Source organism: Lissotriton helveticus, chromosome 12, assembly GCF_964261635.1.
Source record: "Lissotriton helveticus chromosome 12, aLisHel1.1, whole genome shotgun sequence".
Taxonomy (NCBI): domain Eukaryota; kingdom Metazoa; phylum Chordata; class Amphibia; order Caudata; family Salamandridae; genus Lissotriton; species Lissotriton helveticus.
Genome location: NC_136073.1, coordinates 620,266,461 through 620,282,559, shown reverse-complemented (window position 1 = coordinate 620,282,559; position 16,099 = coordinate 620,266,461). Strand labels below are relative to the sequence as shown.

The window sequence follows — 16,099 nt, the reverse complement described above, 5'->3', positions numbered from 1 at the left end:
GTATCAACAGAGGGCGTTCCCTCATTTGCATGGGAGCGTGTCCTCATGCAAATGAGGAAGTCCCTTTGCCTTTGCAACCGTGCCATATCAGAGATGCGGGCAAAGAGGCAAAGAAGCTGTCAGGTGGACACTGACAGTGCATCCCCTGATAGTAGTACTCTAGAGGGGTGACAGGGCGTCCTATGGACACCCCAGACATCCCCCTTGCAGGCAGGTGCAGTTACTCATTGCACCCGCCTGCAAGGGGATCGCTCTCTCCTCTTAAAAGTGTTGGCGGGTTGCCACCTGCACAGTGAAACCTAGATGCTTCGATGCCGCTCCAATTTTCACTTGAATGCGCTAACCCCAGGGCAGCACTAGTTTGCAGCTGCCTGTAATAAGGCGCACGTTCCCTGTTTGTGCCCGGTGCACCTGTTTTAAGGTTCGCCATGGTGCAAATAGGCAAAGTGCATCCTATCCATAATACGGCCCGTGGAGGGGATAAGCGATGCTGTCTTTTCTACTCTGGCTCATTCACTCAACTCAGTTCAACTTTAGATTGAATTGAGTTGCAATGACCATAATATTTGATTTAACTACCTAATTTATGCCCATTGGTGATGCTCTTTCTAGAATTTGGAGGAGGATAATGGTCCTTAAATAATAGCGCCGGAAATCTATGCAACAACAGTTTTTATTGAGAATGTAAGTGTCTTTTACGCTGCATCATTAACACACGATTCTCAAAGTTACTTTGTGACATTTTAACCATTTGTTATGTTAATTTTACTTATAGATTGCTCGTTCACCAATGGTTTTCTGATGCTTCAAACAGACATCAATTGCGGGGCACAGATACAATGGATGGGAATTGCCTACAAGCCAATAAGCACGCTTAAAAAGCCATGTGTTAAGATTTCCATGAAATCGCTTAAAGTCTGATTCATGGCGAATGCCGCCAATCAGAGAGCTCCAAGCTATAAGAGCTAATACTGCAAAGTTGCGTCTTCCAGATCGGCTCCTACTACATTTTGGAGTAATGAGTTGGTTGGCATGTGCAGATGTTGGGTTGCGTGGAGCAATGAACTATCCCATCTTCTTACCTGGAAAGTCGAGAGGGGAGCCCATTACGCCCCTAAAGAAAAGGCACCAGGTATTGAAAAGAACACGTTCCTTTGCTGGAAGTCATTAAAGGTACTGGAGAAGCGAGGTGACCTGTTCGCTTCCCTGGAGTTGATATATTAAACATGCATTACAAATGGGGTTGGGGTCGCACACTACTCTATTTTCCTCCACATTTGAGCTTGGTGCAGCTTACATTTTTATTTTTATTCTTTAAATTACTAGATTCTGTAATTCACATATCTACCACAACATTACCCAATAAAATAAATGGTTCCACAGACTGTGAAATAAGGTGGACAGCTAGTATTTGTCAAGCAGGCCTTCCGGCACTTTGTAAACCCACAGAATGAAAGGGAGAAGGAACAAAGATGTGAACTGCTGGCACTCGGAATGTCTGTTAATCAGTATGAAAAAGACACTAGTAGAATATGATGCTGAATTATCACACTTTTACCACTGCTATGGTTTAATGAATGTCTCTAGTGCCTAGCCAGCAGTGAAGCTATTGGTTCCGTTGTCCCTCAGAATTAGTAATCTATTGGCTCGGATATCACAGATGGGAGAACGCTATCTGTGCCGAAGTTGTTTGAGAACTAATGGGACAATATTTCTGGAGATCCACCTTGTCCCACCAACGTTTTGTCTTAAGTGAATAAAGCTCTTGTATTTGTTAAACAACCACATTAGAATTGTGGTACAGATATGTATTACATCAGCCATTACATAGCAACGGAGCAGGACACTAACATAGAGCTTATTTTGTGGGTGCGTGAGCCATCCAAGTAGACACAAATGATACCACGATTGTAGTTATAGTTCACTTCATACATTTGAGTCCCATGAGAATTCATGTCATGACCTCCCTCAGTGCCAGAGAAATTGACCATGGGGGCTAATAATAATAATAATAATCCACATTTGTAAAGCGCACAATCACCCGTAAGGGTCTCTAGGCGCTGGGGGCCGTCGGGAAGATTAAGCGAGCTATTGCCCAGAGTCACATGGTGCTGGGCTAACCTGCCGCCGGAGCCGGGGATCGAACCCTGATCCCCAGATTCCAGCGTCAGTCGCCCTGGCCGTGGCACCACACCTCTTCCACTAGTGTTAAAGGGCCGATTGCATTGGCAGATGTTAATTAAAACAAGAGGCATTGCCCAGAGGGAACATCTATTGAGTGATGAGAAGCAACAGGTTGATCATAGGGAGTGAATAGAGTGTTTGTGATCAAAGAAATGGGCAACTGTGTAGATGAAGAAATAAATTTGTAGGAGAGGATTCAGTCACCGCGATGGAGCCTAAAGGCGTCCTTTGTAGGAACAGAAAGCTCCCATGTTGATTCAACCATCTATTTGATATGGCTTTCAGTTGCACCATAATGTAAGTTATGACGGTAAACCTTGAGTGGTCAGGATCACAATGCCATTTTGACTTGATTTCTATTAGCGAAGAGTAATGAATGTATATCTTGATTCCACTATACACGTCTTCATTTCTTCCTTACAGCCTGGCCTCGGTATCGCATCATCGGATCCCCAGAATCAGGCCAGTACAACCTGGAGATCAGAGATGCGGAACTTGATGACGATAAAATGTACGAATGTCAAGCCACAGAGGCAGCACTCCGCTCACGGCGGGCCAAGCTCACCGTATTAAGTAAGGGTTTTGATGTTCAATGTCTTCATTCTCTATTTTTACTTGCTCTTATTATATAATTTTGAATCTGCAGTTTAAATGCAAAACTTTGAGTAATATTTTTAGTCATGAACAATTTAACTTAGTAAAAGGAATCACTCAACTCATAAATAATTTAAAAAATGAAATGGAATAAGTCATTAATACAGAGTCTTATGCAAAAAAGTTGTGTCTCACAAATCTTCAGTAATAAACAAAGGGGCAGATGTACAAAGCATTTTTTCAGTCGCACTCACAACCGAACTTTTTTTTTCTAATGTACAAAAATGCAAAATGCGATTCGGTAACGTGTTTTACTGAATCGCATTTCGTATTTGTGATTCGTTATTTGGAAGGGGTGTGTTTCGGGCATCCATTCGAAATATCGAATAAGTATGGTATGTATTACTGTTTTGGGACCGAATTCCAGTCACAAAACGGTAATACTTTGCCACCACTTTAAAAGTGGACCACAGCCTTCTATTAAAAAAATTAAACTTAAAGGTTTATTTTTTTTCTTTTTAAACTCATCCTGTTTTCTTTTAAGGAAAACAGGCTACATTTAAAAAAGAAAATATTACAGTATTAAAAAGCAATCGCATACTTGGTGGCCTGCAAATTTCAGCAAGCCACCATCCCTGTGATGGCTGTCATTCGTAATGGGTCACAAACATTGACTTACCTCATTAATATTCATGAGGTAGGTCGATTTGCGACCCACAAGGAATCCCTAAATGAAACTCCATGAGTGTCATACTTTAGGAATACCAATTTCCTAATTGCAATTCGGAGAGAATCACAATTAGGAAATCAGTGATGTTTGTACATCTGCCTCAAAATCTTTGTTTTGAATCCCGAAGCATCTTAGTTTTTCAGCCATGCAATATCAACTAAGAATATTTGTAATTTTACAAATTTCAAGTGTAAAATTGTTTTGGTAATGTATGAATAAATGTTTTTTAGCATCAGCTTTGCTTGCAATCATAGAAATAGAAAAAGTGATCATTATCCTCATATAAATGTCATGCACTTGCTTTCTGACACATGTAAGGTGTGTTTAACGCCAGGCAGCAATGTTCTTCTCTATCGCATGCAACTCTGGGTCCATTGCATTTCTATTTGCTCGGCATAACAGTATAATGTTTGTTATTACCGACTACTCAGGCTGAGTACATTTCAACCACACATCTACTCATCCTATGTGGTGAAACGAGTTGGTGATTACTAAGCATCTTTCAGAGATAAGTGGGCTTCAGCAGCCTTCTAGTGACATTCGGCCACATGCATCAATGTTCCCGTTTGCGAATTCTTAATTGCGAAAATTAAGGTATCGCAATTAAGAATTCGCAAACGGCTATGCATCAAGAAATCGCAATTTTTTTGCGATTTCTTAATTTTCCTTAATTGCGATTCACAATTTGCAAATCACAATTAAGGAATCCCTTTCCAATGATTCCTATGGGCCTAGAGGCCCATAGGAATGAATGTGAAGGCATTCTCATTTTGCGATTCGCAATTAAGGAATCGCAAAATGAGAATGCAATTTCAAGGGTGCAGGGGGTGGTCCAAAGGACCCCCCCCTGCACCCCTGAAATGTACCTTTAAGTACATTTTTCACACACACATGCCTCAAGGGCATGTGTGTGTGTAAAAGGAAACTTTCAAAAATGCACTTCTGTGCACTTTTGAAAGTTTTCGCAAATTACCATGAAGGTTAACTTCATGCTAATTTACCACTACCTATTTGCGATTTCGCAATTTAAAAAAAATCATGCATTGCATTTAAGAAATCGCAAAATTGCGATTTCTTAAATGCAATCGCAATTTAAGAAATCACAAATAAATTGTGATTTCTTAAATTACGAAAAAAGCAAAAACCTTAATGCATCCCAAATAAGGATTTGCATTCGCAAACGGCCGAATTTTGCGATTCGCACCGTTTGCGAATGCAAAAACCCTTGATGCATGTGCCCCTTTGACTTTAGATAGGGACATTACTGCTTAGTAACTTGACTAGATATATCCTATCTCAACATCCGCTAGAATTTAGAATCTGGTGTGAAATCTCTTCATAGATGGTTGTAGGGAGGGGGCAAGGTGAAATGAGGATAGATATTTAGATGACATTCAAACTTGTTTATTTTATTTAGCTCGTTATCTTGTCTACTCCACCCCGTCCAAAGCGCCCAATCCCCCACCCCCATCGTCCTACACACATTAACATTTAAATGGATGTGAATTAATGTAGCTGATTTAACATTAACACCATTTTTGGTCAAAAAAGAAAAAAAATATAATAATTATAGTTATGATTTCCGGAATTGCGACAAAGATTACAAATAAGCACTTCACGGTTCAGAAAAAAGCTGGCACCAAGGAAATGTGTGCGCAACATGTGTAGAGGCTGCACCTGCAACTTTTCTGTGTTGCGCAAGGTCATGCAAGGAAGGGCTGGACAATGGCAATTGACCCCCTTATGTGAAAAGACACTTTGCTATTATCAGTGGCGGCCTGTACTATTAGCAGGCAGGGGGCGGCCAGGCACAAACGCGCACACACTCACGCACACTCATGCATTCATACATGCACGCCCACACTCTCATCCATTCACAACACTCACACTGAAATATTCATGCATGCCATACCAAAAAATAAAATCATACTTACTTGCACAGATCTACCTCGGAGATCCCATGAGGGTTTAGACTGCTGCCTGCCCTCATTGGCTGCAGTCCCTCACCCGTCAGTGGGATGGGATCAGTATGACTGCTGACCCCACCCCACTCTGTGATGAGGTGTCAGTGATTGAGACTCTCCCCGGGCCACTTAAGGGCTGAAGTGCCCAGGTCCGAGGCTATCACTGATGCTTCCCTCGTCATGAAGAGGAGCGCCTCGAGCTGCTTTGCCAGGTGGTAGAGGCCACGCCCACAGGAGCTGTGACTTCTTCAGTCTTCAGCCCCCCAAAGATCAGCTCAAGAGCCTGCACCTCTAGCACCTAGCTCCTGACTGTCTGCCCTGAAAGTAAATAATGTCTTTCAGGCTGACCTTTGCTCAGCCTGACAGACAGTCTTTATAGTGGCCAAAACGTGAAGGGGCGTGTCCCCTCAGCCCATTAGGAGAGGCAGCGGCTGGCTATTATTTCCCCATATGACGAGAGGCAGCAGCTGGCGGCTGGCTATTATTTCCCCATATGACGTAATCACGATTGCTGAATTTAAGAGCCTTTTGGCACCCCTCGCAACAGTCCTGTATATAGTAAAAGTGTGATAGTGTATTGTGAGGCAATACAGTGTTCGAAGGCTTTGGCACCAGCTTGCAAACAGTCCATAGGAATCCATTCTTCCAAACCAGGTGGAAAAACGTCCCTTTTCCTAAGCTGGCACAATTTCTTGCTCCTGTCCTGGTGTGTTTTCCAGCAGGCCTTCACAGCGTTGTTTCAGAACAGACCCCACCGAAGTCTACCAAGGTGAAGACGCAAGAGCCTATCTCCTACTCTTACCTCTTGTTTGTTTGATCTCTCTATACTGTGTACTACACACATCTGTTTACCTCTACCTTCTTCTTAAATATGCTCACACTGGAGTCCTTAGCATACTTTTGTGCTACAGTGTTCTGTCATGAGATATTTCCACTATGTTCCACCACAGCTCTTGGCCTCCGCGGTGCCTCTGCAGAGTTCTTCCTTGGCCTGACTATACAGTTCTATATGAAATGCTTACACTAATCTCTGTCACTTGCAATTACTCTTGGCTTCATTCCTGTCCAGCTTTTGTTGATCATGTGCCACACCAGACAGGTGGTAGTATGACTGAATTCCGCATTCGTATACCACGCATGGCTTTACAATGCCTCAATTTTAACACAGGCGTCGTTCCGACAAGCTCCTTTAGCACACTAGTCATTACAACGACTTGCCTTAGGGGAGTGCTGGACTTTGGAATAGTATTTCTTACTATTCCAAGTCTGCGCTAATATGTAGGGAAGGTGTTGGACTTAAAATCCAACACCACTCCACCAATGCGCCCCCCCCTAAAGCAAGTCATTGTAACGACTTGCGCGCTAAACGAATGCGTAGTAACAACGCATCCTTTCTATCGGTGGCATTGTAAAGGCACAGCGTGATTCCAGCTTCGTAATAAGGGATGTTTACCTAGAAAGGTAGCAACCATGTGCAAATGAACCTCAATCGTGGCCCAATAGAAGCAGTCCTGTCTGAATAATGCCAAGTTTCATCCCCTCTAAATTTTAGACACAGTAACTCAGACCGGTGTCCGTCTTATTGGGTCTCATCAGTGAGGTGAATCCGGAGGACTATGGCGCAGTGAGCTATGGGAAGCCAACATCCATCAAATCAAAAAGTCCCCAGAACAGACTAGGAAGTGCATGAAAGACGGTGTCGCTATGGCACACCAACATCTGGCCATGATCAGAGTCAAAAATGAAAGTAAGGGAAGCCAGTCAGACTCCTGTAGAGAAGTATAGTAATTTATTAGTACAGAATACTTTTTTATAATACTCTATTGGATTTCAGAGTAAGTGGTTTGAATACACATGAAAATCCTGCATAATTAAATATTAATAGCAACCAAATATTATCATTTCTGATTAGACCCCAACAGGGCCACATAGCATCCATTACAGTCAGAGCAATTTACGATTCCCCGCCCCTATGGTAGTCCTAAATGCAATATATGCACTGTTGGCGATGGTTGTTATCCCAGGGTGCCATGCAGACCCGTGAAACCCCACCAGCCGTTTAATTAAGCATATCTGCATTATTCATGATATTTGTATGCTTTTCGAAGCATACAGTAGCATTCGAGAGAGGTATTGTTCCACCGAGGAATGGAATTCTGCACTTTTCTGTCTTCAACTTTATTGGAACAGGTTCTGTTCCTAATTTATAAATGCAGGTAGAACTCTTTCACGTTTTCGGATTTTAAATTTGGCAAATTATGCATTCCTCAAAAAAATTTAAATTGGAGCGAAATATCTTTTAATAAATCAGAAATATTACCATTTAGGAGGGAATTGTGCATATACTCTTCTATTGTAATGGTACATGGGATAGGCACCATCAGCAAATTGGAGAAAAGCGATGACAAAAATCCCCCCTTTTATACATCATAAAAAGTATATATTTACACTGTCCCTCTCTTAGGCTTGGCAGTTTGGCAGTTCCACCTTTTCACAAATAAAGTAAAAAAAAAAAATTAAGTCTGGCTTGACAGCTCAATTATCTGCAGATGTATTGTCACAAATTATTTAAAAGTGAGCCTTGTTCCACCCAGAGGACTCACTGCCTAACCTCATGTTTAGGGTACCATTCCCCCTTCCAGGGAATGCTTCACTTTTAGTGCAGGAGGGATTATTTCACCTTTGGTAAAGCTGATTTCCCCCCAACTACACGGTGCTTATTCACCACTGCACAGTTATTCTGTCATTTCCAGGGGCACTGGAATTATGTAGTTCTGTGGCGTTTTACACCTAATTATGAGTTTATCATAGGTTACACCTAACCCACCAAACCCACCACGTGTTCTTATTTTTCAGATTTGATCCAAAAAATCTTTCGAACTCAAAAAGTTGTTTAAAAAATAGAAAAGAGAGAGAAGAAATAAGGCGCTGCACTTAAAGCTGCGAAGTGCCAGTCTCAGGATCAGATTGGAAAACAAAACCTTCGCTGGAAAAAACATTGAAATTAGCTCCTCCTTAGATGGTGCAAGGGTATGCAGCAAAAATGAGTCTGAAGGGTCCATGTAACAAAACACATTTTCGAGTTTTTTTTGGCTCAGCACATTGTAGGCTTGTCTGCGATTGTTCATTCAGGCCTAAAAGTACCCCCCACCCCCCTTAACTTGCACAGAGCTGCCAACCTAATTAAACATTTAACCATTTTGAGGGACGTGGCCATGAAAGGGGGTAGGGCCTTGTTCAGAGAACTCCGTGGCGGCTCCTCCACTATGGCGGACGAGCGTTGCCCCACTGCTTTTAAGCAGTGCCAAGTATACACATAAAATGATAATAATTTAGAGTTATTATCATTTTATCCTTCGTGTCCTTCTGCTTGGTGGGCGGGTGGGCAGGGCTGCTCTGTTCTTGGCGCAGGGCAGTGGAGGAGTGGTTTGCCCACTCCTAAGTGCGCAATGACTGTTTGGTAGGCCCTCTCGGGCATTACAGCCTGCGTGGAGCACATGCCCACCCCTCCAGCCCCTCGCTGAGTGGTGTCATGGTGCTCAGACCAATCACAGCGCTGCATGGCAGCCTTGTGATTGGCCTAGGGGAGGGAGCCTGGCTGCCTGCTTCCTGTTGCTGGAGTCAGAGGCAGGAGAGCAGGAGCCGATACGGGGGACCCGGCGGCAAGTTAAGGTTATTTTTTTTATTCACTCCTGCGTGACACTCCCCGCCTTGCGACCCGTGAGCCATGCCAGCCACCTCTGAGAGAACTGCTTGTGTAAGAGGCACTTCGGCCCCCCTCCACCATCGATTACCCCCCTACTCCAAAAACAAACCCCAAAAAAGCATGAGTTTGCTGAGGCTCCTCCCGCCGATATCCTGGGGTGTGTTCACAATCTTTAATTGACATTGGCTACTAATAGCCTCCAAAAACAGCTGGAAAGACCCTATTATGCAGTGGTTTATGTTTATTTTCCCTCCCACGGTGTGATATCAGCTCCTTGCCGAGTGACCGTGGCCGATATCAAGTGACACATGGTGGCTCCGTGTGAGGTGGCAGGCCTGCTTCCAGCCCACTAGGAAAATGCCAGAATGCCATATGGGCATTCCGGCCCGCCCACTTTTCAAGGGTTACTGGGATTATGCTAATGTGTCGCAGATTGTTAAATCCTACTGCCACCGAATGTGCCGCATGTTGCTGCACACATTTACCTTCTCTTGCCAAACAATTTAGTCATCCTTGCCAGATAATCCACTTTCCTTGACCCTTTATTTCTGTGTAAGTTCTGGTATGAAAATATCCTAGAACCCCCCTGAATGGTCTTATGGTTCTGAAAGGTCTACAAGACTCTATAAGGTCTATAAGTGGTAGGAATGCATTTTTAAAATGCTTAACAAACAACAACAGGAATAAACTGCTCTGCGGAACCCAGACCAGCTCTGAAATGTTTGCCATCCCACCTAGCAGGCCCTCCCAAGAAACACTGGGGCTTGTTGCTGCCTGCTTCAGGTTCTCGCAATCAGCTAAGGTTAAACAGCTCGCTTACGAAATAGTTTTTATCTATGACAATCAAAGGATAATGCTGCTTTATTTCAGGGATTAAACAATAACATGACTATGAATGCCATCAATTCAACTGGGGGGTTGTTTTTAAATTCCTCCTCCTCACACGTATTTTTCTTCAGAAATACCGATTGCAGAGTAGAATGCGCTGTGCCCAAGGGGATCATTATATATTCACATAATTAGAAAGAGCTCTCCTGGGCAATTAGAGTCGTGCAGGGGCTGTTGCTGATTTCTCGCTCTCACTCTAGCATTTACCCACTGCAATCATCCACAAAATCCTACATAAAGCGCGTCTTTTTTATCCCCTGTTGCTGCTTTGTACAAAAATGTAAAGGAGTCATCCAGTGAAAATTAAAAGTTTGTCCCAATGCCACATCCTGAACAAAGATAATTTTGGAATGTTTCTTTGTTTGCTAAAGTCTCTTTGGTTTATAAAACCTACAGTGACATCATTCACCTGGACTGTTAACGGAGATATTCGAACTGCTTGGCTTATATGGTGGCAAAATAGAATGGTTGATATTCCAAGGCTGGCAATAGCCAGCAACATCGGACACGGATTGGCGGTAGAGGAGTGGGGGCTGGAGGTGGGGAGGAAGAGGGCCTGAAAAAATTAAGTAAAAAATAAAAACGTACCCTCACCGTGCCTCTTCTCCGTAGTCCTCCCTTGCTTGGCCTATACAGGAAGCACACCCAGGCTCCCAATTAGCCAATCACACCGCTGCCTTATCAGCATTGATTGTGATTGGTCAGAGCGCCGTGTTTCAGCACTCCGACGCTGACTGGTAGCCTGTGCATGTTCTGTAATGCAGCCTGCATGGAGAACATGCGAAGTGCGCGAAACTGTTTGGCCAGCCCGAGAGGGCCGGACAAGCAGTCATTGCGCACTTAGGAGAGTGCTACCGCTCCTCCCCTACACCCGTCCCCTCACGCAAAGCTGCAGCGTAGGAGAAAATAAAATGATAAAACGAGCTATTATCATTTTATTTTCCCTCTGTTTCACTGCCAAAAAAGCAGCTGGGTGACGTTCCTCCACTGTAGCAGAGGATCCGTCACCGGCAAGAGCCCACACTCCAGAAAGGTAATCAGGGAGAGTTTATAACACCTAATGGCATGCCTCATCTAGACTTTGGAAATCGTGCTTCCCAATATTGGAGAAGCGTGGAAAGGCAAGGCCTGGTTAGGAGAATCCGCATTGTAAGGTCGCCATGCCAAAGATGGTATAGCACAACATTTACCCCTGCTTTGCAACCTGTACACAACCTGCAGGTGGTGGTATTATGCAGTTGGAAGATGGCAACTGCTGTGCATCTTCTCGTAAGCCATGTACCCCAAGTTATAATACCTTGGATCGTACCTTCAGCCCTCTGGCTTCTTTGTCTCCTGTCATGGCCCTCTAAAGAAAAGAACCTTGTAGTTTCAGGCTGTCACATTTTCTAGAAATCTGCATATCGCTGGACCAGCCACTGGCACAATAGACTCCTCACCAGAAACATCAAGATTACACCTGAACAGGAAAGAGAAAATAGGAACTGTTCATCGATAGGGTGATCTGGTGAAGGGGAGGGTTACAATGAGTGTAAATGGGAATCATTTGCTAAGTAGTTATTCCAAAAATCGAGGACCGCTCTGGCCAGTGCATCATCAAGATGGACACTGATGCACTATATACCTTTCAGGCCATAGAATAGTGAGCATGTACTCTTACTGAAGGACTCTAAAGGTCCATTACTTTGTTTACTTGTCACAGAAGAGTTGTTGTATACATTAAAAGAAACTCTCATTGGGATTACCCATTAAACGGAACCTGACCTCAAATACAAAGTCAGGGATTTGTTTTTCAGAGTCCCATTATGTGATCCCTTTGGGTTGACAGGATTGACATTATTGCTGTAGTCATGTTAGGGTTTTGAATGAACTCCGCCAAGATAGTACTTGGTAGAGCTGCACAAGGACCACTCACTGTAACCGGGCAAGGCTTGCTAGATGGGACTAAGTGGTGCTTTCTAGGTCTGTTATCGGGCCCACTCTGAGAGGGTTAATGATTGCTTGATCGCATACAAGGCTCGATAAAGCAGGTTTACGACTCACTTTGACCAGTATAAGTGTTACTCTGTTGGTATGGTTGAAACTCCTCCCTACTGGAGAAGCAAGATTGTTGCCAATTTAAATGGGCAGATTCCTACAAGAGACATAACTGTTAAATTAGCCTTTTAAAAAAAAATCCTCTCTATGATCTAGCATTCACCTACCTCGATGGAGTGGCGGAGTACTTTAAAGTGAGCACTGTATTTGAGCAGTAAGAGGCCCTTTACATAGTATAGTTTTATGTGTGGAATCTGGTTGAGAATAGATTACAGAAACAAGACTGTAAACTGCACACTTGTACATATTTACTGATTCATTTTGCCGCCAGGAGATAGTGGACTTATCCAGGATACCACTTTTTGGGGTCAAATGCCCAAGCGAGTGTCAGAAACCAGGGGTCATAGTACGGAAAGTGTCCCAGTCCCCCTACTGGGGCACATTGGTATAACAGAAGGGGCCGCAGACACATGCACTGTCCCTTCTTCGATACAGATCATTCTGGATGTAAATGTGTTTCAGCGTAACCTCAAGGGCTGTTTCCTAACGTGCAAGAGGTTATTATCACATGCTAATGAGGAAATCTGTTGCACATTTCCATATTAGAGTTGCAGGCGCAGAGGCAAAGAGGCTGTCAGGAAGTGCACTGCTTGTGCGCAACAGAGAGGTGACATAGAATGCGTTCCCATGATTGTGCCCCTTGGAAGAGTAGAACAAAGGTCTGAGGGTGCCTCAGGCATCTCCATGAAGGCAGGTGTAGACACTCACCCACCCGGCCGGAAAGGGGATGTCGCCCCACCATCGAAAGGTAGTGCCTGCACAATAAAAGTCACCTTGGTGACTTCCAACAGGCAGTAATGTGCCAACCCTAGCGGAGGGCGGGGATCACATCTGCACTGGGAAAAGCACATTTGTTGTGGTACTGTGCACCGTCCCACCTTGTGCCCAGAACCCAGACTTAAGTGTGCGGATCTCGGTGGAATTCCACGCCGTATTCATAATGCGGCCTCAAGATGTCAGGTTCCAGAGTCTTCAGCTCAGCAGCTACACCATACCCTTTTCTTACCTTTAACTTTCTTTCTTTATTCTCCTTGGCCAACAGTTCCTCCTGAAGATCCAGTTATCGACGGTGGACCTGAGATCCTCCTGAGGGCTGGGACACCGTACAACTTGACATGCCGTGCTCGCGGTGCGAAGCCCGCTGCCAGCATCATCTGGTTCCGGGATGGAGTCCAGCAGGAGGAAGCAGTCACTAGCACGGTAATGGGGACATTTGTGCTGTTATGTGCCATCATTTACTTCTTATACTACAATGAGTAACACATGAGTGGGTTTGAGGGTTCTTGTCTTTTTACTACCCTTTAAAGAGTAACTTCAGCAAGAAACATTATTTTAAAGCATTCTGCTTCCCCGCAGAAGGATGATGTTGTCTAGGAGTTTGTTTTAAGAATACAACTTTCACATTGTAGGCTGTGTGTGCTTTTCTCAGTTTCACAAGGGGGTGATATCCCTCTCACAGTAAAACCGTTGCACTAGAAAATGTGGCTGCTAACATTTTGCACTGCTCAGAACTTGTTCCCTCGAAACCATACTTTTACAGGACGTTACCACCTTTACTTAAAAAAATGACTATTTTCTGAACATTATCAAGGTGTTGAGGTATTTTTTGTTTGTTTATGGTTGTTTTTATAATTAAAAATAAGTTGACATTTTGGAACCATGGCTACCTTTAGTTTCCACAAGTTATTTCCAGACGTGACTCATGCAGGTAAGAGCGGCGAGGCCGGGCGAGGGGGTCGACGGACCATAAAGATGGAGAATTAATTCTTTATTTAATTTTCCCTCCTCATCGTTCGTCAAAATCCCTCCCACCCCCCAACCCGGCCCCACCACTCTTACCTGCACGGGCCGCGGCTGGTTATTTCCCCAGTTAACTTTGCTTCAGCTCAGGGTTTGGTGCACAGGGTGTTGGAAGTTATCCCCGAGACTCGCCATGGTGCCTTGGCTGGTCCCATGTGATTGGATGCAAGAGACAGGCTGATCCTCGACAAAAACATTTTTCAACCACAATGACAAAATGGCAGCCAGAAGGAGTGATGCAGAATAGTTCACATATGGCGCCATAAGTCTGTCTCGTTCTTCATCTCACCATGTATGGCTTTGGTAGATTTATAAGATTATATACTGCCATGTGTAAATAAGCCATCCTTCGATATTTTTCCCTTTCAATATATTCATTCCAGATATACACATATATTTAAAGACTCTGTAGTAATGTATAGCTTTCAGTGGTAATGTGTTTACTGTAAACTATTGTGTAATTTGTAATGCTTTAGAACTTTTGTTCGTTGTGGTACTGTTGGAACCTTTGTATTATAGTGTAAATCCTTCTTTTCTTTCTTTTTTTTGACAATTCTTCCTTGAAAGGGGTTATCCAGAGACCTTTTCCCTGTTTTAACAAAGTTATGTTTGCCATGAGTGGGCCATCGCCCACAAAATGGAGAAACTAAGAGCCCCATTTGCAAAGATGTTGTTTCAGAGTGCCTGCTCTCTGCCCTTTAGAGGATGGATGCTTCAGTAAGGGTTCCCAGTTAAAGGCCACCGAGGCTTTGGAAGTGACCTCTCTTACATTTGTGACATATTGTTGAGAGTGGAGCTGTACCGTGCTGTGCAGTTGACTCATTCGTGCTACTTTTATCACTTTGTCTGCATGCTATTCTGTGGCTATCCTGGAGTTTATGGATGTGCCCAGGTTCGGCTTTGGCGCTGGTGGCGGCCGGTGTGACAGTCATTTTTGGTGCCTCCACACCTCACGACTGCCTCCTCGGATTCTCTCACTAACACCTGCAAAAGTGCCCCTCATCTCTCCAGTCATAAGTTATTGCTAACCACAGCTCCCCCACCTGAGATCAGTGCCCCCTCCACAGGTCAGCCCAAAGTGCGGCCGCACCAGTCGCACTGTCCTACAGCCGGCCCTGGATGTGTCTGTATCTGTCTAATTGAATTACAGACCGTACACATTCAGTATGATCAATCATAGTCTTATATGTATTTTAAAGTGAGATTTATCTGAATATTAAATCCATTATAGCAATTTCTAAATTTTTGATATTTGATATAGTAAAAGATATTTGATCCATTTTATGTCTCGCCGTGCAGATTGATGCTTTATGCATTATTATCTTATGAGGCCATTAACAAATGTTCAGTGCCAGCCTCGCAAATTAACTGCCCAAGATATAGGAGAGCGTGAATAATAAGGGTAAAGGGGAATTTACTGTTGTGATAAATTGTATTTTTGAGACTTTTTGGTTTGGTTATTGTATTTGAAGGATCTAAGAGGCAAACACCCTGTATCTGCCGCGGGTGCTTTCTAATGTTAGGAACGGGTGGCTGCAAGCTAGACGGGTGTCACCTTAAGAATGCAGGTGCAAGGTTTGGCGACCTAAAGGAACCCCTAAAATGGCCTAAAAACCCATGTCTTTTTAATTTGTATACTGGTTACCATTGCTCTTGAAAGATTCTAATGTTGACTGTTTGATTTCAGGTACATACAGGTAGATGCATCAAGCATTTTTGCGAGCGCAAACGGTGCGAATCGCAAAATTCGGCCGTTTGCGCCCGCAAAAATGGCATTTGAGATGCATCAAGGGTTCAGGCAATCGCGATTTAAGAATTCGCAAATAATTGCGAGTTCTCAAATGGCGATTGCATTTAAGGAATCGCAATTTGCGATTCCTTAACTGCAATGCATGAACCATTCTAAGATTGCGAATTCGCAATCTGGGGCCGCTATTTACCGGGAAGTCATACTACGTGGTAAATAGCAAAAACTTAGTAATATGCACTTTAGTGCATTTTTCTAAGTTGTATGTTACACCCACATGTCCTTGGGACATGTGTGTGCGCAACACCAGTGAACATTACCATTTCAGGGGTGCAACAGGGTGTCCTTTGGACACCCTGGCACCCTTGAAATTGCGTCACATTTGCGAT

At 43.7% G+C, this 16,099-nt stretch overlaps 1 protein-coding gene across 2 annotated transcripts in view; it reads left to right on the top strand.

Moving 5' to 3' along the window:
* The window catches only part of KIRREL1 (kirre like nephrin family adhesion molecule 1), a 459,284-nt gene that overhangs the window by 357,142 nt on the left and 86,043 nt on the right, over positions 1 to 16,099 (top strand). For both annotated transcript variants that reach the window (XM_078670245.1, XM_078670244.1), the window contains exons 3-4: positions 2,608 to 2,757; positions 13,206 to 13,363. In XM_078670245.1, the coding sequence (XP_078526371.1) occupies positions 2,608 to 2,757; positions 13,206 to 13,363 (308 nt within the window). The remainder of the gene's footprint in view (positions 1 to 2,607; positions 2,758 to 13,205; positions 13,364 to 16,099) is intronic.